The sequence below is a fragment of the Nerophis ophidion genome, linkage group LG02 (assembly GCF_033978795.1).
Source record: "Nerophis ophidion isolate RoL-2023_Sa linkage group LG02, RoL_Noph_v1.0, whole genome shotgun sequence".
Classification (NCBI taxonomy): Eukaryota; Metazoa; Chordata; class Actinopteri; order Syngnathiformes; family Syngnathidae; genus Nerophis; species Nerophis ophidion.
The window spans coordinates 3,965,546-3,992,231 of NC_084612.1; the positions used below are offsets into that span (position 1 = coordinate 3,965,546).

The 26,686-nt window shown below is 42.0% G+C and overlaps 1 protein-coding gene across 25 annotated transcripts in view; it reads left to right on the plus strand.

The window, feature by feature from the left end:
• LOC133536104 (uncharacterized) overlaps positions 1–19,574 on the plus strand; it is a 33,656-nt gene extending 14,082 nt beyond the window's left edge. Inside the window, exons 3-11 of one of the 25 annotated variants that reach the window (XM_061876373.1) lie at positions 14,834–14,951; positions 15,024–15,116; positions 15,173–15,281; positions 15,354–15,446; positions 15,503–15,611; positions 15,684–15,776; positions 15,833–15,941; positions 16,005–16,097; positions 19,528–19,574. In XM_061876373.1, the coding sequence (XP_061732357.1) occupies positions 14,834–14,951; positions 15,024–15,116; positions 15,173–15,281; positions 15,354–15,446; positions 15,503–15,611; positions 15,684–15,752 (591 nt within the window). In that variant the 3' untranslated portion in view covers positions 15,753–15,776; positions 15,833–15,941; positions 16,005–16,097; positions 19,528–19,574. Of the gene's footprint in view, positions 1–8,208; positions 14,382–14,693; positions 14,952–15,007; positions 15,117–15,172; positions 15,447–15,502; positions 15,612–15,683; positions 15,777–15,832; positions 15,942–15,988; positions 16,098–16,958; positions 17,004–19,527 lie in introns of those variants that run through there. The other 24 variants (XM_061876362.1, XM_061876383.1, XM_061876330.1 and 21 more) reach the window with 24 other exon arrangements.
• The last annotated feature ends 7,112 nt before the right edge of the window (positions 19,575–26,686 follow it).

Below are 26,686 nucleotides of genomic sequence, written 5' to 3' on the forward strand. Positions count from 1 at the left end.
ACCCGGAGGGAACCCACGCATTCACGGGGAGAACATGCAAACTCCACACAGAAAGATCCTGAGCCTGGGATTGAACCCAGGACTGCAGGACCTTCGTATTGTGAGGCGGACGCACTAACCCTTCTCCCACCGTGAAGCCCCAATCTAACCTAAAGAAATCATATTGATATTATTTTTTCTAAATGTAAAAAACTTCCTTGTGTTTTATATAACATGTAATGGTGGTTCTTTGGTCAAAATGTTGCATGGATTATGTTTTACAGATCATCTTCAAGCCGCTTTCTGACAGTCGCTTCAGGATGGGCCGTTTTGTGGGCGGTTTAGGTGGAGCATGCTCAATTTTTTATGCACCTCGTTAGCTGAGACCTTTTTTTAATTTGAAATCGTTGTTTGGATACTCCTAACTTTCTGTACTAGGCTTTAATGTTTTCTACACCAAAGCGACCAGAGTAGTCGGGCAGCTTGTTGACTAGAGTTCAATCAATCAATCAATGTTTACTTATATAGCCCTAAATCACTAGTGTCTCAAAGGGCTGCACAAACCACCACGACATCCTCGGTAGGCCCACATAAGGGCAAGGAAAACTCACACCCAGTGGGACGTCTGTGACAATGATGACCCAGTGGGACGTCTGTGACAATGATGACTATGAGAACCTTGGAGAGGAGGAAAGCAATGGATGTCGAGCGGGTCTAACATGATACTGTGAAAGTTCAATCCATAGTGGATCCACCACAGCCTGGAGAGTCCAGTCCAAAGCGGATCCAACACAGCAGCGAGAGTCCCGTCCACAGCGGAGCCAGCAGGAAACCATCCCAAGCGGAGGCGGATCAGCAGCGCAGAGATGTCCCAAGCTGATACACAGGCAAGCGGTCCATCCTGGGTCCCGACTCAGGACAAGCGGTCCATCTTGGGTCCCGACTCAGGACAAGCGGTCCATCTTGGGTCCCGACTCAGGACGAGCGGTCCATCCTGGGTCTCGACTCTGAACAGCCAGTGCGTCATCCATGGCCATCGGACCGGACCCCCTACACAAGGGAGAGTGGGACATAGGAGAAAAAGAAAAGAAACGGCAGATCAACTGGTCTAAAAAGGGAGTCTATTTAAAGGCCAGAGTATACAAATGAGTTTTAAGGTGAGACTTAAATGCTTCTACTGAGGTGGCATCTCGAACTGTTACTGGGAGGGCATTCCAGAGTACTGGAGCCCGAATTGAAAACGCTCTACAGCCCGCAGACTTTTTTTGGGCTTTGGGAATCACTAATAAGCCGGAGTCCTTTGAACGCAGATTTCTTGCCGCAACATATGGTACAATACAATCGGCAAGATAGGCTGGAGCTAGACCGTGTAGTATTTTATACGTAAGTAGTAAAACCTTAAAGTCACATCTTAAGTGCACAGGAAGCCAGTGCAGGTGAGCCAGTACAGGTATATATGTATGTATATATGTATATAAAGGTATATACAGTACAGGCGTAATGTGATCAAACTTTCTTGTTCTTGTCAAAAGTCTAGCAGCCGCATTTTATACCAACTGTAATCTTTTAATGCTAGACATGGGGAGACCCGAAAATAGTACGTTACAGTAATCGAGGCGAGACGTAACAAAGGCATGGATAATGATCTCAGCGTCTTTAGTGGACAGAATGGAGCGAATTTTAGCGATATTACGGAGATAAAAAAAAGGCCGTTTTGGCTATGCTGGTGAAAAGGGTGTTAAGTCACACCTTTTCTCCTCCAAACATATAAATAAATAAATAAAACTACAGCTAAGATGCACTTTCCAATCAAACAGCTGGTGTGTAATTCTGTAAGTACAATACCAGGGCTCGAATTTAACCACGGCAACCGTGGCAAAAGCCGCGACCGCCCTGTTGGAGAACAGAGAAAGGACAAAGCTTGTTTATTAGACTTCATCTTCATTAGCCAAACTGCTTTGAGTTTTAGACTAATATCAAAAAGTAAACGCCATGTTTTTTTTTCCATTTCTCGTGAGTTTTTTTATGTCACAAACTTAAAAAAACATTCATGTGATACATCATTTTGTTAATGTTTAATTTTGTACAGTTAATTCCTATACGACATATTTCTGCTCAAACTCTTAATGGATCTGTCCCGATACAGCATTTACATGTACATATGTATGTACATAACTTAAAAACATAAATAAAAAAATAAACTCCCTCTATCAACATGTAAAAATAGAGATAAAGGCATCATGTAATGAAAAAAAGCTGACAAGTTGATATTAATAATAAATTAAAAAACACACACATGTATATATATATATATATATACATATATATATATATATATATATATATATATATATATACCCATCTATCCATCCATCATCTTCCGCTTATCCGAGGTCGGGTCGCGGGGGCAGCAGCCTAAGCAGGGAAGCCCAGACTTCCCTATCTCCAGCCACTTCGTCTAGATCTTCCCGGGGATCCCGAGGCGTTCCCAGGCCAGCCGGGAGACATAGTCTTCCCAACGTGTCCTGGGTCTTCCCCGTGGCCTCCTACCAGTGGGACGTGCCCTAAACACCTCCCTAGGGAGGCGTTCGGGTGGCATCCTGACCAGATGCCCGAACCACCTCATCTGGCTCCTCTCGATGTGAAGGAGCAGCGGCTTTACGTTGAGCTCCTCCCGGATGGCAGAGCTTCTCACCCTATCTCTAAGGGAGAGCCCCGCCACACGGCGGAGGAAACTCATTTCGGCCGCTTGTACCCGTGATCTTATCCTTTCGGTTATGACCCAAAGCTCATGACCATAGGTGAGGATGGGAACGTAGATCGACCGGTAAATTGAGAGCTTTGCCTTCCGGCTCAGCTCCTTCTTCACCACAACGGATCGGTAAAGGCTGACTTAAGATGTCCCCAACAATTAGTGACGTCATCATACGCATCATTCCGCAACGTTTTCAATAGGAAACTCCGCGGGAAATTTAAAATTGTAATTTAGTCAACTAAACCGGCCGTATTGGCATGTGTTGCAATGTTAATATTTCATCATTGATATATAAACTATCAGACTGCGTGGTCGGTAGTAGTGGCTTTCAGTAGGCCTTTAAACAAAAGATAGGTGTTATTAACACACAATTTACATTTATTACCGCATAAAAAGTGCCAAAAACTAGTACTGCGATCAATCCCAATGTAGTGGGAGTTGGTACCGTATCGGTTTTAAATGTTGCAACGATGTGTAGAATGTGCACTTGTGTGAAGGGTGTTTATGCTCGTCATTGTGTCGCGCGTGTTTGTTTGGGCTTCGTCTAAACTAAAGCGGCGACATCATCGGCCCGTTTGACTTGGACGGCCGCCCGCTTCCTTCGCGTGTGTCTATCGGCAGCGTGACAAAAACCTTTCCCAGCCACTAATGTCATTGTTGCTCGGCGCAATAAAGACGCCCGGCCGCTCTGTTCACACAGGTGAGCGCGCCAACTATCCACCCTCCCTCTTCCTTCCCACACTCGTCTGTGTTTTAAGGGCAGATTTGGGTCAGCAAAAAAAGGATAAATCAAAGCTTGTAACAAGAAAAGGAAGTCCTGTCCGTCAGGCTTGTGGTGCTTTTTGTCTTTGCGTGAGCCTCCGACTTCTCGCGTGAGAATCCAGAGGTTCTTAGCTGCCGCGGTGACGGTAGCGTGCGACTTTACCTCCTCGACTCCTGGTTAGCGTGAGAGCTAAGGGCTGAAGGCCAGGTTTTTCCAGTTTTTCTTTTTTTGTTCTCACTTCATTTTTTTTTTTTTTTCCTGCGCTTACTTTTATGTCAACTTTTCTGAGTTTGTCGCGGAGTGTTTTTTCACGTATGCCTCAGCTGTGGCTTTGTTAGTGTGACTGGCAGGTTGATGTCACCTCCGGCCCTACAAGTGTAAAAAGAAGTGAACTCGGTTAAGCATAATGAAAACATAAAACTGGGAATAAATCAATCAATCAATGTTTATTTATATAGTCCTAAAGTGTCTCAAAGGGCTGCACAAGCCACAACAACATCCTTTTTTCAGAGCCCACAAAAGGGCAAGGAAAAACTCACAACCCAGTGGGATTGTCAAGGCGTAGACTTTGGCGGGGTTTGTTTTCCCGCGGTGCAAAATGATTGTAACGGACATGGCATGAAGGTAGTGACATCTTTAATCTTAACTCAAAAATATTACAAAAAACAAAGGGTATAAACAAAAGGCGCTCTCAGTGGAGGTTGAAAACTTGACTATGAAACCAAAAACTTCCACTAAGGCAAAACTATGAACAACTAAAACAAAAACACTTACTGTGACGAGAAAGGAACATGGGTCTTTTGCATGGATACATGGGTGTGGAGGGTGAGTAGAACATGATGTCGCCAGGCTAACTATAACTGTGGCTTAAATAATACTGTGGTGATTGAAAACAGGTACGGGACATGGGGACAGGTGAAAACTAATGGGTTGGCATAAATACAAAGCAAACAAGGAAGAGCAAAAACAGGAAGCAATGGAGTCTTAAACAAAACATAACATAACTAAACATAACATGAGCACAAGGCATGACAGGGATGTCAATATGAATGACTAGAAGAAACCTTGGAGAGGACCGCAGATGTGGGATACTCCCCCCCCCCCCCCCCCCCCCCATCTCTCTCTCTCTAGGGGAGACCGGATGCAATGGACGTCGAGTGGGTCTAGCATAATATTGTAAAAGTCCAGTCCATAGTGGATCTAACATAATAGTGAGAGTCCAGTCCATAGTGGGGTCAGCAGGAGACCATCCCGAGTGGTCCACTCTGGACAGCCAGTAGGGAATGTTTTTTTGGGAAACGTTTCTTTGACCGATGATGGTAAAATTAAGCCATCCATTAATGGATTTATTGTTAAAAAAAAGACAATTCCAAATTGGTCCCAAACTAGTTGAGTGCCTCTGCTGGTTGCCGCCAGTAATGCAATTACTTTTAAGCACAATTAATCAAAATAGCGTTCTCAGCAATAAACTAAGCAAAACAGTCGTCCCTCGCTAGATCGTTCTTTAAATATCACAACTTCCTTACATCTAGATGTTTTATTGTATTCCTTTTTTTTAATCAATTTAAAAAAAAAATAATTCTACATGTTTTTGGACTAAATTAGGTGTTAAATTGTTGTTATTAAAGTATGATATGCATTACAGTACTTCTTTTCTAGGGGTGCACAATAAATACATTTACATCCGAATCACGATTCTTGTTATTTTTATCGAATAATTTTTCCACACCTCGTGTGTGTGTGACAATCATGGGTACTTTAACTTTTAACTTTAATTCATACTGTTTTTAACCGATTCATAATTTTCAAAATTCAATGTAAACAACAAAAAAAACATTTTTTTGTAAAATGTTTTTAAACAGAGGTTTATTAGACCAGAAGGATCTTAAGGGGTTAAATCGCCAAAAATGATTCCCGGGCGTGGCCACCGCTGCTGCCGACTGCTCCCCTCGCCTCCCATGGTGTGATCAAGGGTGATGGGTCAAATGCAGAGAATAATTTTGCCACACCTAGTGTGTGTTTGTTGACAATCATTGGTACTTTAACTTTTTACTTTTCTAACAGGGGGTTCAAGACCTCCAGTGCGTCAGCGGTGGTGACATTTTAGTTTTTTATGTCCATCCATCCATCTTATTCCACTTATCCGAGGTCAAGTCACGGGGGCAGCAGCCTAAGCAGGGAAGCCCAGACTTCCCTCTCTCTAGTCACTTTGTCCAGCTCCTCCTGGGGGATCCTGAGGTGTTGTTCCCAGGCTAGGCGGGAGACATAGTCTTCCCAAAGTGTCCTGGGTCTTCCCCGTGGCCCTAAATACCAGATACCTGAACCACCTCATCTGGCTCCTCTCGATGTGGAGTAGCAGCGGCTTTACTTTGTCGCCCTATCTCTAAGGGGAGCCCCGCCACCCGGCAGAGGAAACTCATTTCGGCCGCTTGTACCCGTGATCTTGTCTTTTCGGTTCATAACCCAAAGCTCATGACCATAGGTAAGGATGGGAACGTAGATCGACCAGTAAAGTGAGAGCTTTGCCTTCCGGCTCAGCTCCTTCTTCACTACAACGGATCGATACAGCGTCCGCATTACTGAAGACGCCGCACCGATCCGATTGTCATGATCCACGACTTGGATCATGTCATGTTCTGTTTTTGTTCCGTTTGTATATTCACATCCTGCTATTTGACGTCCTTAGTTCCTGGTGGCACTTCCTGTTGTGTTCCGTTGTTATAGTTACCCATTTAAGACTGCCTTTGTTGGCAATTCGCTCTCGGACTCTTATTTGCTTCCATGCAACAGGTGACATCGCTCTTCCCGCATTGTGGTAATTACTTTTGTGTACTTTAGCTTCCACGCTATTGTGTTGTTTGTCCCTAGCTCATGCTAGTGCTTTCTGTTGGTTTTGTTTGTAGTGCCTTCGTGCAAGTGTTTTTGTTCCTAGTCTGGTTTTGTCATTATAAATAAATCATCATTCCTACCTTCAAGCTGTGTTCCATCTCCGCTGCACCCACGAGAGAACGCAACCACACCACGATGCCAGCAAAGCGTCACACCGATATTTAATATTTAATAAATACACCTACAACTTACTAAATAAAAACATAGAAAAAACTACTAGCAGCGGAAAAGTTCAGATCCATGAAGGAAAGAAGAAAGTGAATGAATGTTTATAACTGAATACATTTACGTATGCATACAAATCTGTTTTCTTTTTTTTCTTTTTTTCTTTTTAATGAATTAAGTAACGTTTATGACAACCTTTTCCCAAAACACAATATAGAATGTGAGATATAACAGGATAATGCATACATTTATCTTTTTTTTTTTTTTCAAAACGCTTACAAAAAAGTGGGACCCCAAAAATTTACTCTGAAAATTAAAAATTCCTAGCGCCAACATTGCTATCAACAGAGGAGAAAAAATGCTTTATTTGAATAAAAATATTAACATATTTCCTTGAATTGCCGCCTGGCATATAGTATGCGCCTGCCTAGAATTACTGCCAGGTCAAACTTGTTTGGCAAAATAATTAGCGCATGCTTAGTATTACCGCCGGTTCAGGATTAATGCCGGGTCAAACTCATTTCGCAAAATAATTAGCATATGCCTAGAATTTCCGCCGGGTCAAAGGCCGATATCAATCATTTGAAATCGCATAAAGGGAAGAAAATTAAGAGCTATTCAGTAGGATTTAAGGTCCAAGCTATTGAATATGCTAAAAACAACAGTAAGCAGCTATGTTTTATTGATATACCATAGCTGCGTGTGTCAAATGAGTCATTAAATGACTCCCGCCTCCTGGTGATCAAGGCCGCTAGTGATCCTTCTTGCGAATACTCGGCTGCAGAAGAAGAGACAACAAGCAGCAAGAATGAGCAAATATCGTTTATTTTTTCCTCTCGCTTGCACTTTTAACATGGAGGATTACATATCTAAAATAAAACAGTTTTCTAAACTGGACTTTCAATCGAAGCAGGAGGTAATAAAGGAAAATCTCCATCGAGACAGAGAGACTTTTAAAACTAAAGAAAGATAAGGATGACTTCTTTAAACAAGTTATCGATGCTTTTGATCAGAAGGAGCTGCGCATGGACTTCATTTATAAGTAAAGGTAAGAACATAATAACGTCTTTTCATGATGGTATCCTTACATCACACTCAAATTGATAAGCGCAGGCCTAAATTTACTGCATGCCTTTGGTAAATGCCGGAGTGAGAAGAGGTTTTAGATCAATTAGCGCCCCGGCGGCTATTCAAGGTAATACGGTTGGTAGAGTGGCCGTGCCAGCAACTTGAGGGTTGCAGGTTCGATTCCCGCTTCCGACATCCTAGTCACTGCCGTTGTGTCCTTGGGCAAGACACTTTACCCACCTGCTCCTAGTGCCACCCACACTGGTATGAATGTAACTTAGATATTGGGTTTCACTATGTAAAGCGCTTTGAGTCACTAGAGAAAAAGCGCTATATAAATACAATTCACAATTATAAAGCAAGTTCAGAGTATCATTGGCAAATGTTCACCTAGTCCCGGCCTTGGCACGCATATACGTGTCCTCTTTTTGGGATTTCAGAATATGATCAGCCTAGCATAGGCAGTAATCTTAGGTCCAGTACTTGTCATCAAAGTCACCCTTGTATGACAGTTAGGAACGTAAACAGGTTTTGATGATTGCCACTGTTTAACTCTGTAACACATTACTGCTATTTACATGTTTTCCAGAATATTTCCTTGGAGGTTCTGAGCCCTTGAGAGGCACTGCACACGTGCTGACACCTTGCATTTCACGGCGTGACAACAAGGTATGGGGGGGGGCATGTTACTGTCGAGCGCGGCGGGCGGACTTTTGACTGCGGAAGCTTTCACGCTCACTTAAGGAATCTACGTTGTTACGTACCCAGCCAGCACCAACACCCGATAAGTGATCGGCAGGCCGGTGCGGGTCCAAAGTTTGCGTGGTGCTTTGTCGTTGGAAGAGGGGAGAGTTAGGTGAGTGTTGAAATAATGATGTAGATATTATCATCATAACTTTATGCTTAAGGGCCGTCGATATAAATTATTGTCAATTGTGCTGAAGTGGTATTTTTCTATCTGTGCAAGGACAAAAACTTCTTGTCTGAGGGGTGGCCTTAGCCGCAGATGTTATCTTGTTTTAGCCCACTAACAGCCAAGGATTTCAAGGACCTCAACGCAGATAAGACGACAGCACGCAGACGAAGCAGAGACAAGGCGAAATCACAGCACATTATGTCACGTATTGTGTGTCCTGGACCTGCTTTGCATGACATATGTGACCACTCCTTTTAGAGGCGGCCCCAGTGATGTTGACTGGGGAACTCGTAAATAAATAGAGGGATGCGGAAGCTGAACCTTAGAGCATAGGGCGAGACTGTGACTGTGACTAAGTGTGCAGCTCCATGCGTTCTCCTCATGAGCTAAATTGAACTCTGTCTCTGCATGGTTCCTTGCTTCTTGTCTGATTAATAGATGTCATCAGTGTTTGAACCTGACAGAGAGTGGCCGTGCCAGCAACCTGAGGGTTCCTGGCTCAATCCCCAGCTTCTACCAACCTCGTCGCGTCCGTCGTTTTTGAGCAAGACACTTTACCCTTGCTCCTGATGGGTCGTGTTTAGGGCTTTGCATGGCAGCTCCTGCCATCAGTGTGTGAATGTGTGTGAATGGGTGAATGTGGAAATAGTGTCAAAGCGCTTCGAGTACCTTGAAGGTAGAAAAGCGCTATACAAGTATAACTCTTTTTTGGTTCAGTTTCCTGTTTGTCTCCCTGAGTGCTGTGTCCCCTCAGCTGCGGCCACACCTGGTGTCAATTAGCCCGCACCTATTTAGACCTGTTTTATCCTCCAGTCAGTGCTGAATTATTGTATTGTCGCTCCTTTCGTCTCGTGACGTGTCTTTGCAGCGTAGCGGTAAGCCATATTTCGGTAGCTGTTTGCAGCTTACCGTTTATTGTTCCCTGCTTCCAGTTTGTTTTCATGCTACAAGTAACGACTTCTGTTTCCTGCTCGTTATCTTCTAGCTCCCGTGCTAGTTCTTTTAGTTTGTTATCCGCTTTGTGTGCGCATTTTGTTAGTACCATTTTTTTTTTTGTGCTTGTCCTAGTATTTTAATTAAATCATGTTTCCTTACTCAATGCCTGCCTCCTTCTCTGCATCTTGGGGTTCGTCACTAACTCTGACAAATGTGGCCCCCCGAGTGAAAACATTTGCCCAGCTCTGATCTACATCAATAACCGGCATTTTCACCAATATTCAGGAATTCTTTGGTGCGGTTCCAATGATTTGTTCCAGCCAAGAAACTCACCTGGCAGAATAGTTAGAAGCAATCAGCGCGCGCATGGGACAATTCCACTTCCTGCCCACTTTTGGCACTGGAGGCGGCAGCTTGCACGACAAGAGGCAGTTTGCCTGTCCCCCCCGCCCTCGTGTTCCCTCACCAGCGTGTGGCCCATCTCTCCTGGCCACTTACAAACCCCAGCGATAAGGCAAGCCGGTCAAGCCCGAGATGAGTGTCATGCGCCCTGCGTGCGTCCGTGTAATTGTCCCGCGTTGCGTGACGGTGTGCGTGTCCGTCGGGGCCCCGCGTTGCACGTCAGTGCAGCCGATGTGGGTGGGGGGGGGGCGGCAGGGGTCATGCGCGCCCAGCAAGGCGAGGCCATCAGGTTCTCAGCGAACAGGCCAAGAGGTCCGTAGGGGGCCATTAAAGACTTAACTGGCTCCCGGCAGCTTTATTTATCAAAGAGATCCTGAGCCGTGCAGTTCCCGCAGCTTGACTTTCATTAGCCTGCTAATGTGCTACTGGCAGGAGAGCACAGCGGATTAGTGCTTGCTCTTTAAAGCGCTCCACTTTGCACAAACACTGTCACTCATCTAGCACTTATGAGCAGCAGGTGCCCCCCCACAAAACAAAAATATTCTTCCCAAAGACTTCCTGACAGTGTCAAACCACAATTAAAGAAAACATTCGTAAGTGGATAATTACTTTTTCAACAACTTAAAGCATACTTGCCAACCCTCCCGGATTTTCCAGGAGACTCCTGAAATTCAGCGCCTCTCCCAAAAACCTCCCGGGACAAATTTTCTCCCGAAAATCTCCCGAAATTCAGGCGGAGCTGGAGGCCACGCCCCCCTCCAGCTCCATGCGGACCTGAGTGACCGTGACGTCTATCAATCAATCAATCAATGTTTATTTATATAGCCCCAAATCACAAATGTCTCAAAGGACTGCACAAATCATTACGACTACAACATCCTCGGAAGAACCCACAAAAGGGCAAGGAAAACTCACACCCAGTGGGCAGGGAGAATTCACATCCAGTGGGACGCCAGTGGCAATGCTGACTATGAGAAACCTTGGAGAGGACCTCAGATGTGGGCAACCCAACCCCCTCTAGGGGACCGAAAGCAATGGATGTCGAGCGGGTCTAACATGATACTGTGAAAGTTCAATCCATAGTGGCTCCAAGACAGCAGCGAGAGTCCCGTCCACAGGAAACCATCTCAAGCGGATCAGCAGCGTAGAGATGTCCCCAACCGATACAGGCGAGCGGTCCATCCTGGGTCCCGACGAGCGGTCCATCCTGGGTCTCGACTCTGGACAGCCAGTACTTCATCCATGGTCATCGGACCGGACCCCCTCCACAAGGGAGGGGGGGACATAGGAGAAAGAAAAGAAGCGGCAGATCAACTGGTCTAAAAAGGAGGTCTATTTAAAGGCTAGAGTATACAGATGAGTTTTAAGGTGAGACTTAAATGCTTCTATAATGAGCGTTATAACTATAGAATGATCGAGGGCGACTTCTTGGTTTCTTATGTGGGTTTATTGTTAGGCAGTTTCATTAACGTCCTCCCAGCGCGGTAAAACAACACACAACAACAGCAGTCCGTTTTCGTCTACCGTAAAGCAGTTCGTCTGCCAAACAGCAATGTTGTGACACTCTTAAACAGGACAATACTGCCACCTACTGTACATGCATATGGTTAGAAAAACAAGGATGGACGATTCAACCCTTAACTCAACAATGAGTAGATGAGTGTTATGTGTGTGTAAATGTGTAAATAAATGAACACTGAAATTCAAGTATTTCTCTTATATATAATAAAATAAATATATATGTATATATATATATATATATATATATATATATACATATATATATATATATGTAGGTGTGGGAAAAATCACAAGACTACTTCATCTCTACAGAACTGTTTCATGAGGGGTTCCCTCAATCATCAGGAGATTTTAATGGAAGCATTCACATACAATGGTTTATATAGGGCACATAGTGGGTGGGTACAAGCAGGCGTAGGGTGTGGTGATTGGCTCATGTGTTACCTAGGAGGTGTTTCCGTCCGTGGCGGCATGTTGAAATGATTTCACTGCGCTTGTTGAGGGATGATAGAACTGGATGATATATAATAAACAGTTTCTATTTCAAGCATTGGTTGCATCTCTTATTGCCACTGTTGTAAGGTGTGCTGGATGCAAGAATTTGCCATGTTATTGAATATTCAACATTATTGTCTTTGAGGTTCCAAATGTGCTTGCTGAGTTCTGTAAAATTCCGCAAAGTCTGGTTTCTTAAGGAGGCGTTGTGATTATTCCATCTTGTTTTGAACGCTCCTTCGGTTAATCCTACGTACGTGTCGGATGTGTTAATGTCCTTGCGTGTTACCTTTGCTTGGTAAACGACTGATGTCTGTAAGCACCCTCCGTTGAGAGGGCAATCAGGTTTCTTGCGACAGTTACATTCCTTATTGGTTTCAGAGTCGTTTAGTCTGGGGGTAGGCAGTCCTTTTGCAATTGCTTTGTTGTGGTTTGAAATGATTTGTTGCATGTTATTCATACAGCTGTAGCTCAATTTAATGTTGTTCTTGTTGAATATTTTTCTTAGGGTGTTGCCTTTGGGGAAGTGTTTGTCGATCAGAGTGAGGAACTTGTGGCCGATGTTGGTTGAGACGTTTTTGCTGAATGGCGGATTGTACCAGATGATGTTGTTTCGTTTTCTGCTCTTTTTTGGTTGGTTTCCTGGAGTGGGTTCATAGGTGAGGGTGAAGTTGTATCCGCTTTCATCAAGTGCTTTCTGGTACAGGGGGGTTGCTTGGTCGAATTCAGCTTTGCTAGATGACAGCATCGATAGCCTTTTATTGATTCCGGTAGGTATTCTTTTCGTGGTGGTGGGTGGGTGGTTGCTGTCGTGGTGCACGTATTGGAGTGTTGTGTTGGGTTTCGTGAATGGTTGGTAGCTGTTATTTCTCAGGTTGAAAGTGACGTCGAGGAAGTTGACGGTTTGCTTGTTGGCTTCAATCGTGATCCGTAGGCCGTTTTCTTTGAAGATTTGGCAGATGCGTTTCTTGGTGTTCTCGCTGCTCCTTGGCGAGGTGCGGCACACTGCCAGTCCGTCATCACGGTAAATACCAAGGTTCAGGTTGAGGCTAGCAAGCTGGGAGAGGAGGAAACTCCCAACGAGTTCGCACGTTTCTGCTCCGTCAAAACTCCCCATAGTAACGTCAAATGTTGAATTGTTCTTTTTCTGCCATGGTGAACTGTTGTGGATGAGTATGGAGTTCTTTGCATGGATGATGATGTTTCTTTCGTTGCCTGTGATTGAATCGTAGTCCGAGGCGAAGTTTAGTGCTTGGGTCAGTAGGTCTTGCGTGATGGAAGGGTAAAAATACAACTCAGTATTCTTTTTCCTCCAAACACAACGAGTTGAGTTAATACCAAAAAGTTGTATTTTGGTTTCATCTGACCACATGACATTCTCCCAATCCTCTGCTGTATCATCCATGTATCCATTTTGGTATAAACTCAACTCGTCGTTGGGAGGAAGAAGAATACTGAATTGCATCCCAAGAACACCATACCTACTGTGAAGCATGGAGGTGGAACATCATGCTTTGGGGCTGTTTTTCTGCTAAGGGCACAGGACGATTGATCCGTGTTAAGGAGAGAATGAATGGGGCCATGTATCGTGAGATTTTGAGCCAAAACCTCCTTTCATCAGTGAGAGCTTTGGATGGTTGACCAAATACTTATTTTCCACCATAATTTACAAATATATTTTTTTAAATTCCTACAATGTGAATTCCTGGATTTTTTTTTTCACATTCTGTCTCTCACAGTTGAAGTGTACCTATGATGAACATTACAGACCTCTATCATCATTTTAAGTGGGAGAACTTGCACAATCGGTGGCTGACTAAATACTTTTTGCCCCACTGTAAATGTTTTGGTCCGAGTCTACTTAGGATTGTTTGACCCGGCGGAGGGTCTGCATTCTAGTGCGTGCTGTTCGAGTCTTGCGTTCTTATTGGATCTCTATGAAATGACGTCAAAGGATAACCAAATTGGCGTCAATATCATGGGATGGTTTTAACAAAATTCCTTGAAACCTTCGGCTGATGTGCGGCGTGAACCTTTGTTGGCCCATCTTGCAGTCGGGTCAAGGATACTTGAGGACAACCAGGGGAGACGGGCTTGATCCCTCCCTGTTTTGGCAGCTGGAATAAAGGGATCTACTGTAAGTCATTCATGAGCTGCGTTGCACTCTGACATGCGAGCCACTAATGTCGGAGCGGTAGAAAACCAGCCTTATTTGGCTATTTGCGGTGGTACATGATGAGTCGTATCGGGGAAGCGCAGGTGAAGTGAATTATATTTATATAGCGCTTTTTCTCTAGTGACTCAAAGAGATTTACATAGTGAAACCCAATATCTAAGTTACATTTAAACCAGTGTGGATGGCACTGGGAACAGGTGGGTGATGTGTCTTGCCCAAGGACACAACGGCAGTGACTGGGATGGCGGAAGCCAGGATCGAACCTGGAACCCTGACGCGGCAGTTCTACCAACCAAGCTATACCGACCCAAATAAGGTGAAACACTGTAAAATATGTTCTTGGAGGACATTCTGACAATAATAATAATAGTAATAGATTTTACTTGTAAAAAAAAAAAAACCTTTACATTGAGTAAACAACCTCAAAGTGCTAGTGTATTAAAAAAATTAAAATTAAAAGATAATAAAAAATAAATCAAAATAAAAACGAGAACAGCCAAATAGTTAAAACAAGTATGCATATATCTAAAAAAAAATATATATATATATATATATGTATATTTTTTTTTTTTGAAAGAAGGGTTTTTAAACCTTTTTTAAAAGCATTCACAGTCTGGGGTGCCCTCAGGTGGTCAGGGAGAGCGTTCCACAGACTGGATGCGGCGGAGCAGAAAGCCCGGACTCCCATTGTTCATAGCTTGGTCCTCGGAGGTTGGAGGAGGTAAATAAAACCGTATTTGTTTCCAAATTTTGTGGCCTTTGTAAAAGCATCCACAGTCCGTGGTGCCCTCAGGTGGTCAGGGAGAGCGTTCCACAGACTGGGAGCGGCGGAGCAGAAAGCCCGGTCTCCCGTTGCTCGTAGCTCTGTCCTTGGAGGTTGGAGGAGGTAAATAAAAATGCATTTGTTTCCTAATTTTGTGGCCTTTTTAAAAGTATCCACAGTCTGTGGTGCCCTCAGGTGGTCAGGGAGAGCGTTCCACAGACTGGGAGCGGCGGAGGAGAAAGCCCAGTCTCCCATTGCTTGTAGCTCTGTCCTCTGAGGTTGGAGGAGGTAAATAAAACTGCATTTGTTTCCTAATTTTGTGGCCTTTTTAAAAGTATCCACAGTCTGTGGTGCCCTCAGGTGCTCAGGGAGAGCGTTCCACAGCCTAGGAGCGGCGGAGCAGAAAGCCCGGTCTCCCGTTGTTCGTAGCTCTGTCCTCAGAGGTTGGAGGAGGTAGATAAAACTGCATTTGTTTCCTAATTTTGTGGCCTTTGTAAAAGCATCCAGAGTCTGCTATGCCCTAAGTTGGTCAGGGAGAGCGTTCCACAGACTGGGAGCGGCGGAGCAGAAAGCCCGGTCTCCCATTGCTTGTAGCTTGGTCCTCGGAGGTTGGAGGAGGTAAATAAAACTGCATTTGTTTCCTAATTTTGTGGCCTTTTTAAAAGTATCCACAGTCTGTGGTGCCCTCAGGTGCTCAGGGAGAGCGTTCCACAGCCTGGTAGCGGCGGAGCAGAAAGCCCGGTCTCCCGTTGTTCAAAGCTCTGTCCTCAGAGGTTGGAGGAGGTAGATCAAACTGCATTTGTTTCCAAATCTTGTGGCCTATTTAAAAGCATCCACTTTCTGTGGTGCCCTCAGGTGGTCAGGGAGAGCGTTCCACAGACTGGGAGCGGCGGAGCAGAAAGCCCGGTCTCCCATTGTTCGTAGCTTGGTCCTCAGAGGTTGGTAGAGGTAAATAAAACTGCATTTGTTTCCTAATTTTGTGGCCTTTGTAAAAGCATCCACAGTCTGCTATGCCCTAAGTTGGTCAGGGAGAGCGTTCCACAGACTGGGAGCGGCGGAGCAGAAAGCCCGGTCTCCCATAGCTGGTAGCTCTGTCCTTGGAGGTCTGAGGAGGTAAATAAAACTGCATTTGTTTCCAAATTTTGTGGCCTTTTTAAAAGTCTGTGGTGCCCTCAGATGGTCAGGGAGAGCATTCCACAGACTGGGAGCGGCGGAGCAGAAAGCATGGTCTCCCATTGTTTGTAGCTTGGTCCTCGAAGATTGGAGGAGGTAAATAAAACTGCATTTGTTTCCAAATTTTGCTGCCTTTTTAAAAGAGTATTTTTATTAGCACATGAGTAATAACGGGTGAGTAATCCAAATTCAAAAGTGTGATGAATCTGATTAAAAAATATAATAATTTGACAGCACTAAAATGAACATATAGGTCGTCGTGAATTGGTCCCTTAGACTTTGATTCACAAAGGAAATTGTTCCACACAATAGCTCAGTTACAAAGGATGGAAAGGATAATGCAGGTATAGAGTAGACTAAAAATATATAATAAAATATACTATATAAAAAAATATATATTATATATAATAAAATACAATATACAAAATTATATATAATTTGTATATAATAAAACATTTTGGATCATATTTTTATATAATATATTGCTATGTCAAGCACGACACTACCATCTGTCCCATAGGGAAATTTAATCCGTCCATTTTTTTGTGTCTCTCTGAAGAAGAAATGATAAAAGCTGACACCCCAGCCACCACCTCCATGCGTCCCCTATGTTTAGTCGTCCGTGTGCAGGTGTTCGTTTGTGCCTCCCTTTGGCACGCTAACCTTCTGTGTGTTTTGACTGAGACGGCAGTGGAAGGGGGAAGCGAAGCCCCCTCGACAGGGCAAAGGAAGTGGTCCGAAGTCATGTGACGGTGCGTGCGAGAACCCCCCCCCCACCCTTGGGAATGGGCGTCTCGACCCGCCCGCTTTGTGTGTGTCAGGTTTTGTAAAGACCTGCTGCTCCTCCATTGTTGGGCGGACAGGAGAGGGGGTGAAGGATGTGCTTCGTCAAAAAAAGCGTCCTCACAGGTGTCTTACAGGTGTCTCACATGCGTCTTTACGCTTCTTGTCTTGCAGCTCAGCTTTCTGGGTCGGTTGCACGCAAGGTGCAGAGTGATGAAGGTCTCGTTTACACGCCTAAAGGATCCATAGCGTCCACATGACAGATATTTAAAAAAAAAAAGATTGTCACACACACACTAGGTGTGGCGAAATTATTCTCTGCATTTGACCCATCACCCTTGATCACCCCCTAAGACAGGGGTGCCCATTACGTCGATCGCGAGCTACCAGTCGACCGCGGGGGGTGTGTCAGTCGATCTCGAGCCGGGCTTTTAAAAAAAATAGACCTAAAAATTAGTGATCATCAATCTTCACCAAGACGTCACTTAAATGACATTCACGGTACCGGAGGGTCTTGTGAGATGACGCTGGCTGCTGCAAGATCATTATTATGAAAATATGACCGAGAGGAAGGCGAGAAAAACTTTTTATTTCAACAGACTCTCGCGCCGTACCTTCCGTCAAAACTCTAAAGGCCGACTGCACATTTCCTATCTTCACAATAAAAGCCCTGCTTCATGCTGCCTGCGCTAACTAAATACAGAGTCTCGGAAAGCTGGCGTGCACAAGCGACCCCTCAGAAAGCTGGCGTGCACAGCACTTGTGCACGCCAGCTTTCCGAGACACTTATTTTGTTAGCGCAGGCAGCATGAAGCAGGGCTTTTATTGTGAAAATAGGAAATGTGCAGTCGGCCTTTAGAGTTTTGACGGAAGGGACGGCGCGAAAGTCTGTTGAAATAAAAAGTGTTTCTCGCCTTCCTCTCTGTCATTTTTTCATAATAATGAACTGGCAGCAGCCAGCGTCATCTCACAAGACCCTCGGGTGCCGTGAATGTCAATCAAGCAAGCTACGGAATTTGCCGCCAATGTTTTTCTTGTAAAGTGTATGGAAGCTGGATGAATTAGATGCCAAAAACCAACCACTTTCATGTGGTATTGTACAGAAAGGACAACTTTTTTTCTCCTCCATTTGAAAATGTGGGCGTTATCATCATTACTGTCTGATTCCAATCAATGCAAGTCATCAGAATCAGGTAATACACCAACTTATATTCTTGTCTTTGTGAAAGAAAGACATCTATATGTGTTACACATGCTTGTATTATCGTTAAACACATTTAACTTGTTTACAAAAATGTCTCTTTCATAAATAAATACATATAAATGATATATATAAATGATATATATAAATGACGTAGATCCCCTCGAGTTGGTCAATTGAAAAGTAGCTCGCCTGCAGAAAAAGTGTGGGCACCCCTGCCCTAGGAGGTGAGGGGAGCAGTGGGCAGCAGCAGTCTCCGCGCCCGGGAATCATTTTTAGTGATTTAACCCCCAATTCCAACCCGGGATGCTGGGTGTCAAGCAGGGAGGTAACCACAGCAAAACTATGTGTGTGTGTATATATCCATCCATTTTCTACCGCTTATTCCCTTTGGCGTCGCTGGTGCCTATCTCAGCTACAATTGGGCGGACGGCAGTGTACACCCTGGACAAGTCGCCACCTCATCGCAGGGCCAACACAGATAGACAGACAACATTCACACTCACATTCACACACTAGGGCCAATTTAGTGTCGCCAATCAACCTATCCCCAGGTGCATGTCTTTGGAGGTGGGAGGAAGCCGGAGTACCCGGAGGTAACCCACGCAGTCACGGGGAGAACATGCAAACTCCACACAGAAAGATCCCGAGCCCTGGATTGAACCCAGGACCAATCATTGAGGATCTATGACTAGTGTTTTTTGCAGTTGGTCCTTAAAACAGTACAGAACTCCTGTCATATTGAGGATCTTTGACTTGTGTTTTTTCAGTCGGTCCTTAAAAATAGAACTTAGCTCCTGTCATATTTGATTTTCCTGAAGGAATCAATAAAGTACTATCTATCTATATTGAGGATATATATATATATATATATATATATATATATATATATATATATATATATATATATATATATATATATATATATATGTATATATATATATATATATATATATATATATATATATATAAAACACTAAATTGGCCCTAGTGTGTGAATGTGAGTGTGAATGTTGTCTGTCTATCTGTGTTGGTCCTGTGATGAGGTGGCGACTTGTCCAGGGTGTACCCCGCCTTCCGCCCGAATGCAGCTGAGATAGGCTCCAGCACCCACCGCGACCCTAAAAGGACAAGTGGTAGAAAATGGATGGATGGATATATGTTTATGCAACTTTAAATGCACTCAGCTTTTGGCCCTGAACAATTTTTTTTTGCCCATTGCTGCCCCATAGTCTAAAGGTTTGGACAACCCTGACTTAAAAGAAAAACATTTGTTGCATTTGTTTAATAATAATAATAATAATAATAACAATAAAGTCAAATACAAATAAGGCAACAGTAGAAATATTCTACACTTTTCTTCTCTAAAGTGAATCAATACAGCAAATATGAGCATTTACATCAACAATATGATTTGCCTTAATGACCTGACAGGACAGATTTAAAATAATAAATAAATACAAATACTTTCTATCTATAGTAATCTTTGTAAATAAAAATCATGATTCATCTGAAAAACTGTTTTGATATCCTGACGTGCAGATTGTACAACTTGAAGTGAAAGTGATGCTCCTCCTCCCTTCCAAGATGATGTCATCCTTCACAGCAGAAAGAGGACATCTTCACAGGTAGATGACGTCAACAAACACAAACAAAAATGCACATAGAAAGTGTGAATCTATGATGGACCAAAGTGATCGTTCAAGAACTAATCATCATAGACTGATGGCGCCCTCTAGTGGATAAAACTTAACATACACCTTGTCTTGTGGCTGCAGACATCAACTATAACCAACACCTGTTAAAATGGTTTATTTATTTACAGTAAGTGTTTGTGGAGTTGATCCTTGAAACAGTACAGAGCTCCTGTCATGTTGAGGATCTTTGACTATTTTTTTTTGCAGTTTGTCCTTAAAACAGTACAGACAGCTCCTGTCATGTTGAGGATCTTTGACTTGTGTTTTTTTGCAGTTGGTCCTTAAAAACAGTACGTAATTCCTGTCATATTGAGGATATTTGACTACTGTTTTGTACAGTTGGTCCTTAAAACAGTACAGAGCTCCTGTCATATTGAGGATCTTTGACTAGTGTTTTTTGCAGTTGGTCCTTAAAAACAGTACGGACCTCCGTCATATTGAGGATCTTTGACTAGTGTATTTTACAGTTGGTCCTTAAAACGGTACAGATATCCTGTCATATTGAGGATCTTGGACTAGTGTTTTTTGCAGTTGGTCCTTTGAACAGTACAGAGCTCTTGTCTTAAAAATGATCTTTGACTAGTGTGTTTGTAGTTGTTCCTTAAAACAATACAGAGGTCCTTTCATATTGAGGATCTTGGACTAGTGTTTTTTGCAGCTGGTCCTTAAAACAGTACAGTGGTCCTGTCATATTGAGGATCTTGGACTAGTGTTTTCTGCAGTTGTTCCTTAAAAATAGTACAGAAGTCCTGTCATATAAAGGATCTTTGACTAGTGTTTCTTGCAGTTGGTCCTTAAAAACAGTACAGAGCTCCTGTCATGTAGAGGATCTTTGACTTGTGTTTTTTTGCAGTTAGTCCTTAAATACAGTACCGAGTTCCTGTCATAATGGGGATCTTTGACTTGTGTTTTTGCAGTTGGTCCTTAAAAATAGTACTTAGCTCCTGTCATATTGAGGATCTTTGACTAGTGTTTTTTGCAGTTGGTCCTTAAAACAGTATAGAGCTCCTGTCAAATTGAGTATCTTCGACTAGTTTTTTTTGCAGATGGTCCTTAAACAGTACAGAGCTCTTGTCTTAAAAATGATCTTTGACTAGTGTGTTTGTAGTTGTTCCTTAAAACAATACAGAGGTCCTGTCATATTGGGGATCTATGACTAGTGTTTTTTGCAGTTGGTCCTTAAAACAGTACAAAACTCCTGTCATGTAGAGGATCTTTGACTTGTGTTTTTTTTGCCATTAGTCCTTAAAAACAGTACCGAGTTCCTGTCATATTGAGGATCTTTGACTTGTGTTTTTGCAGTTGGTCCTTAAAAATAGAACTTAGCTCCTGTCATATTCGATTTTCCTGAAGGAACTCTCCTGAAGGAATCAATAAAGTACTATCCATCTATATTGAGGATCTTTGACTAGTGTTTTTTGCAGTTGGTCCTTAAAAACAGTACGGACCTCCCGTCATATTGAGGATCTTTGACTAGTGTTTTTTGCAGTTGGTCCTTAAAACAGTACAGAGCTCCTGTCATATTGAGGATCTTGGACTAGTGTTTTTTGCAGATGGTCCTTAAACAGTACAGAGCTCTTGTCTTAAAAATTATCTTTGACTAGTGTGTTTGTAGTTGTTCCTTAAAACAATACAGAGGTCCTGTCATATTGAGGATCTTGGACTAGTGTTTTCTGCAGTTGGTCCTTAAAAATAGTACAGAAGTCCTGTCATATAAAGGATCTTTGACTAGTGTTTCTTGCAGTTGGTCCTTAAAAACAGTACAGAGCTCCTGTCATATTGAGGATCTTTGACTAGTATTTTTTGCAGTTGGTCCTTAAAACAGTACAGAACTCCTGTCATGTAGAGGATCTTTGACTTGTGTTTTTTGTGGTTAGTCCTTAAAAACAGTACCGAGTTCCTGTCATATTGAGGATCTTTGACTTGTGTTTTTGCAGTTGGTCCTTAAAACAGTACAGAGCTCCTGTCATATTGAGGATCTTGGACTATTGTTTTTTGCAGATGGTCTTTAAACAGTACAGAGCTCCTGTTATATTGAGGATCTTGGACTAGTGTTTTTTGCAGATGGTCCTTAAACAGTACAGATTTCTTGTCTTAAAAATGATCTTCGACTAGTGTGTTTGTAGTTGTTCCTTAAAACAATACAGAGGTCCTGTCATATTGAGGATCTATGACTAGTGTTTTTTGCAGTTGGTCCTTAAAAACAGTACAGAGTTCCTGTCATTTAAAGGATCTTAGACTAGTGTTTTTTGCAGTTGGTCCTTAAAACAGTACAGAGTTCCTGTCATTTAAAGGATCTTAGACTAGTGTTTTTTGCAGTTGGTCCTTAAAAACAGTACAGAGCTCCTGTCATATAAAGTAGTGGTCCCCAACCACCGGCCCGGTACCGTGGCCCGATTAGTACCGGGCCGCAGAAGAATTTTTTATTAATTTTTATTTAAAAAATAAATAAATAAATAAATTAAAAAAAAAAAAATTATTAAATCAACATAAAAAAAACACAATATAAACTTACAATTAGTGCACGAACCACAAAATCCTCCCTTTTTCATGACAAAGAAAAAAAATAAATAAATAACGGATTCACCTTGTCAAATGATATGAAAGCATGTGTAAATCACACAGATTATTATTTATTTAACACATAATCCTTAGGCTTAGGTCAAGATGATTATAAAAATAAATACTAATCAAATATACTGCATATGAAGGACTCAAAAAAATTTATTACAGTATTTAGTGCTAAAATAAATGATCAAACAATCATTTAAAAAATTATATACATATAATTTTCTTAAATTGTCAAAAGAAATTCAAATGCAAATGAAAATACAGCTTCACCATTGTCATATTTTTTGCGCTTAAGAAACTTCTCTGACTTTAGCTCCAGACTTCTTCTGTTTGTTTGATATTGTCATTACTGCCACAAGTGGTGGAAAAGTATATTACAACTGAATACCGCTATAACCCATAGGGACCACAGCTGAGAAACAGACATTATTTTGGCGGCCCTCTAAGGGGCACTTGGTTAAGACACACTGATACAAAGGATATTTGACTAATGTTTTTGCAGTTTGTCTGTAAAAACAATACAGTGTTTCTGTCATATAGACAATCTTTGACAAGTGTTTTTGCTCTTCGTCTTAAAAAAATGCAACGCTTCTGTCATATAAAGGATATTTTACTTGGATTTCTGCAACATAACCTCACAAACAGCAAAGTGCTCTTGTCATATATAAGAACTTTGATGAGCTCATTGTGTTGTTTTTTAAAGGGGAACATTATCACATGACCTATGTAAGCGTCAATATATACCTTGATGTTGCAGAAAAAAAGACCATGTATTTTTTTAACCGATTTCAGAACTCTAAATGGGTGAATTTTGGCAAATTAAACGCCTTTCTGTTTATCGGTCTTTTAGCGATGACGTCAGAACGTGACGTCACCGAGGTAACACACCCGCCATATTCATTTTCACATTACAAACACCAGGTTTCAGCTCTGTTATTTTCCGTTTTTTCGACTATTTTTTTGGAACCTTGGAGACATCATGCCTCGTGGGTGTGTTGTCGGAGGGTGTAACAACACTAACAGGGAGGGATTCAAGTTGCACCACTGGCAAGAAATCTTCCGCCAGACCCCCATTGAATATACCAAAGTGTCTTCACATTTGACCGGCGATGCTAAGACAGATATGGCACAGAGATGTATGGATAACCTGCAGATGCATTTGCAACGATTAAGTCAACGAAATCACGAAGGTGAGTTTTGTTGATGTTGTTGACTTATGTGCTAATCAGACATATTTGGTCACGGCATGACTGCCAGCTAATCGATGCTAACATGCTACGCTAATTGATGCTAACATGCTATTTACGCTAGCTGTATGTACATTTGAAACTAGATACCCACATTTACTGCGAAACAAACACTTACCAATCGACGGATTTCAGTTGCTCCAGTGTCACAAGATGCGAAAGTCATGATCGTTTGGTCCGCAGTTTACCGGCGATGCTAATAAGGCAGCCATGCTATGGGTCACTTCATTAGGTACACCCACGCTATGGCCGAATAGCGTCAATATCTATTCGCTCAATAGCTTCAATTTCTTCTTCATTTTCGTTTTCGCTATCAGCCTCCATACTCCGACCATCTGTTTCAATACATGCGTAATCTGTTGAATCGCTTAAGCCGCTGAAATCCGAGTCTGAATCCGAGCTTATGTCGCTATATCTTGCTGTGGTAACCGCCATGTTTTTTGTATTGGCAGCCCTGTATGACGTCACAGGGAAATGGATAGTGGTTACGAAGATAGCGAAAATAAGGCACTTTAAAGCTTTATTTAGGGATATTCCGGGACCGGTAAAATTTTGAAAAAAAATTCCAAAAATACAACAAGCCACCGGGAATTGATTTTTATTGTTTTTAACCCTTTGCAAATTGTGATAATGTTCCCCTTTAAATTATTATATATGTACCTTAATACAATGCATAACTTCTGTTAACTATTTTTACTTTATTTTTGTACCCTTTTCTTTCTTACGATGCCATTCGATTTTTTCTGTGTGTGTGCAAGCTGACTCAGTGAGAAACGCACAACAATTTCAGTGCACCTGTACTGTCCTGTACCTGTGCGGATGCCAATAATCCACTTTTCTATTCTATTCTTTAACAGGCCAAAAGTTTAGACACACCTTCTCATTCAATGCATTTTCTTTATTTTCATGACTATTTACATTGTAGATTGTCACTGAAGGCATCAAAACTATGAACGAACACATCTGGAGTTATGTACTTAACAAAAAAAAGGTGACATAACTGAAAACATGTTTCATATTGTAGTTTCTTCAAAATAGCCACCCTTTGTTCTGATTGCTGCTTTGCACAATCTTGGCATTCTCTCGATGAGCTTCAAGAGGTAGTCACCTGAAAGGGTTTTCACTTTATCAGGGTTGATTAGTGGAATTTCGTGCTTCATCAATGGGGTTTGGACAATCAGTTGTGTCGTCCAAACTTTTGGCCCGGACTGTATGTTGTGTTTGTAAGAACGTGGACTTTGGTGCAACTTGCTGTGTGGCTTTCGCAGCTTGCTGCCAGGGTTGTTTTCCCGGAATGCAAACGAACTGGACCGGACATGGCACTAAGGTAAATACATGATTTTAATTCTAACTCAAAAGCTACAAACAAAAGGCGCTCACAGTGGAGGCACAAAACTTAATGCAGGGGACAAAACTAACACAAAGGCAGAACTATGAACATGAAACAAAAACACTTACGGTGACAAAAACTGTGGCATGGACTGAACAAACACAGGAGATCCAACATGGGCAGAGCAAGAGATGAATAATGTCAGTAGAGTATCAGGGGTAATTTCGCCAGGTCGACTACCTGGCAACTACAGGCTTAAATAAAAGTGACATGATTAACAACAGGTGCGTGAGTTCAAACAAATGAGGCAGGTGAAACTAATGGTTGTCATTGAAACTAAAACAAACCAGGGTGCGCTAAAACAGGACTTAATGGAGGGAAAAACTAAACCGAACATAACTAAACGGAATCCAGACCACAGAACATGACAGTGTTGTGTTACTGTATTAGTTCATTAGTACTTTGTTGGACTGCATGCACACACTTTAGTTCAGGCCTGGGCAAATATTTTGACTCGGGGAGCCAAATTTCAAGGAAAAATGTGTTTTTAGGAACACTAATACAAAACCTCACAATAATGTCTGATTGAATGCTTAATAAATACGGCCTTAAATAACACAATGGAATCAAAATTGTTTTTACTGAATGAGACACCCAGAATGTACATGTATACAAAGAATTTGGAATTTACAATATTCACTATGAACGATAAAACAGTGAATATTGAACAACAAAGAGCGAAATATGAACGCTAAGTGTAAGAAAAAAAACATCTACGATCTGATATATCTGATATATCAGTAAGCTTTAGAACTTTGTAGTAAAAATCTACTTCTGTCTGTCCCTGACACCCGCATTTCAGGCTGGCCACTCTGGAAACACTTTGTGGAAACGCTCCCCACCCACACTGCTTGGTGCCTGGTCTGAGCTGCTGTGACTTAGATTACCATAGTAACTAATCACATTACTATAGTAACTAATTCGATGACCATAGTAATTAGTATATCATGCAAAAGTGCAGATTTCAACCATTGAAATACTTTGTATAGTTGAAGACTTACGTTCATTAGAAAACATGACTGCACATCATAGTGGCAGCTACACTTTCCATCTTAGAGATCTAAAAAATATATTTGGGAATGTCCGGCGGGCCAGATTGAAAAACTTGACGGGCCGCATCTGGCCCCCGGGCCTTAATGTGCCGAGGTCTGCTTTAGATGAAAAAGGTCAGGAGTGTCCAAACTTTTTCCACAGAGAGCCGCACACGGAAAAATTTAGGCATGCGCGGGCCATTTTGATATTTTACATTTTCAAACCATAACAAAATATATGGATTTTTTTTTAATCCTTTGGGCTCCTGGGGAGCATTGAGGGTCTCAGTCACTAAAATGTTAAAAATAAGTCAAATTATTCAAATTTTTTTAAATTTAATGCTTACAGTGAATCTCTATATCAACTTGAGGTTGATATAAAGTAAAACAAATAAGGTTTTATGCCTTTTCTGTCAAAGACAACTTGTTTTTTATAGTAAAACTGAAATATGCAGTATTTAGATAGATAGATAGATGGATAGTACTTTTTTGATTCCTTCAGGAGAGTTCCTTTATTTAGCAATTAAAGCACTGAAAGATCAATATTGCAGGACACCATTGATTTTAATTATTTAATATTTTTGAGTAATCACAGTGAAAAGTTAAATAAAATCCTACTAATTATATTTGAGATCCAAAAGGTTCCACACTCATAAATTTTTATTAGTTTTTTTTTTTCGTTTTTACTTTTAACACTTAAATTTATAAATAAATAAATGATAAATGGGTTGTACTTGTATAGCGCTTTTCTTCCTTCAAGGTACT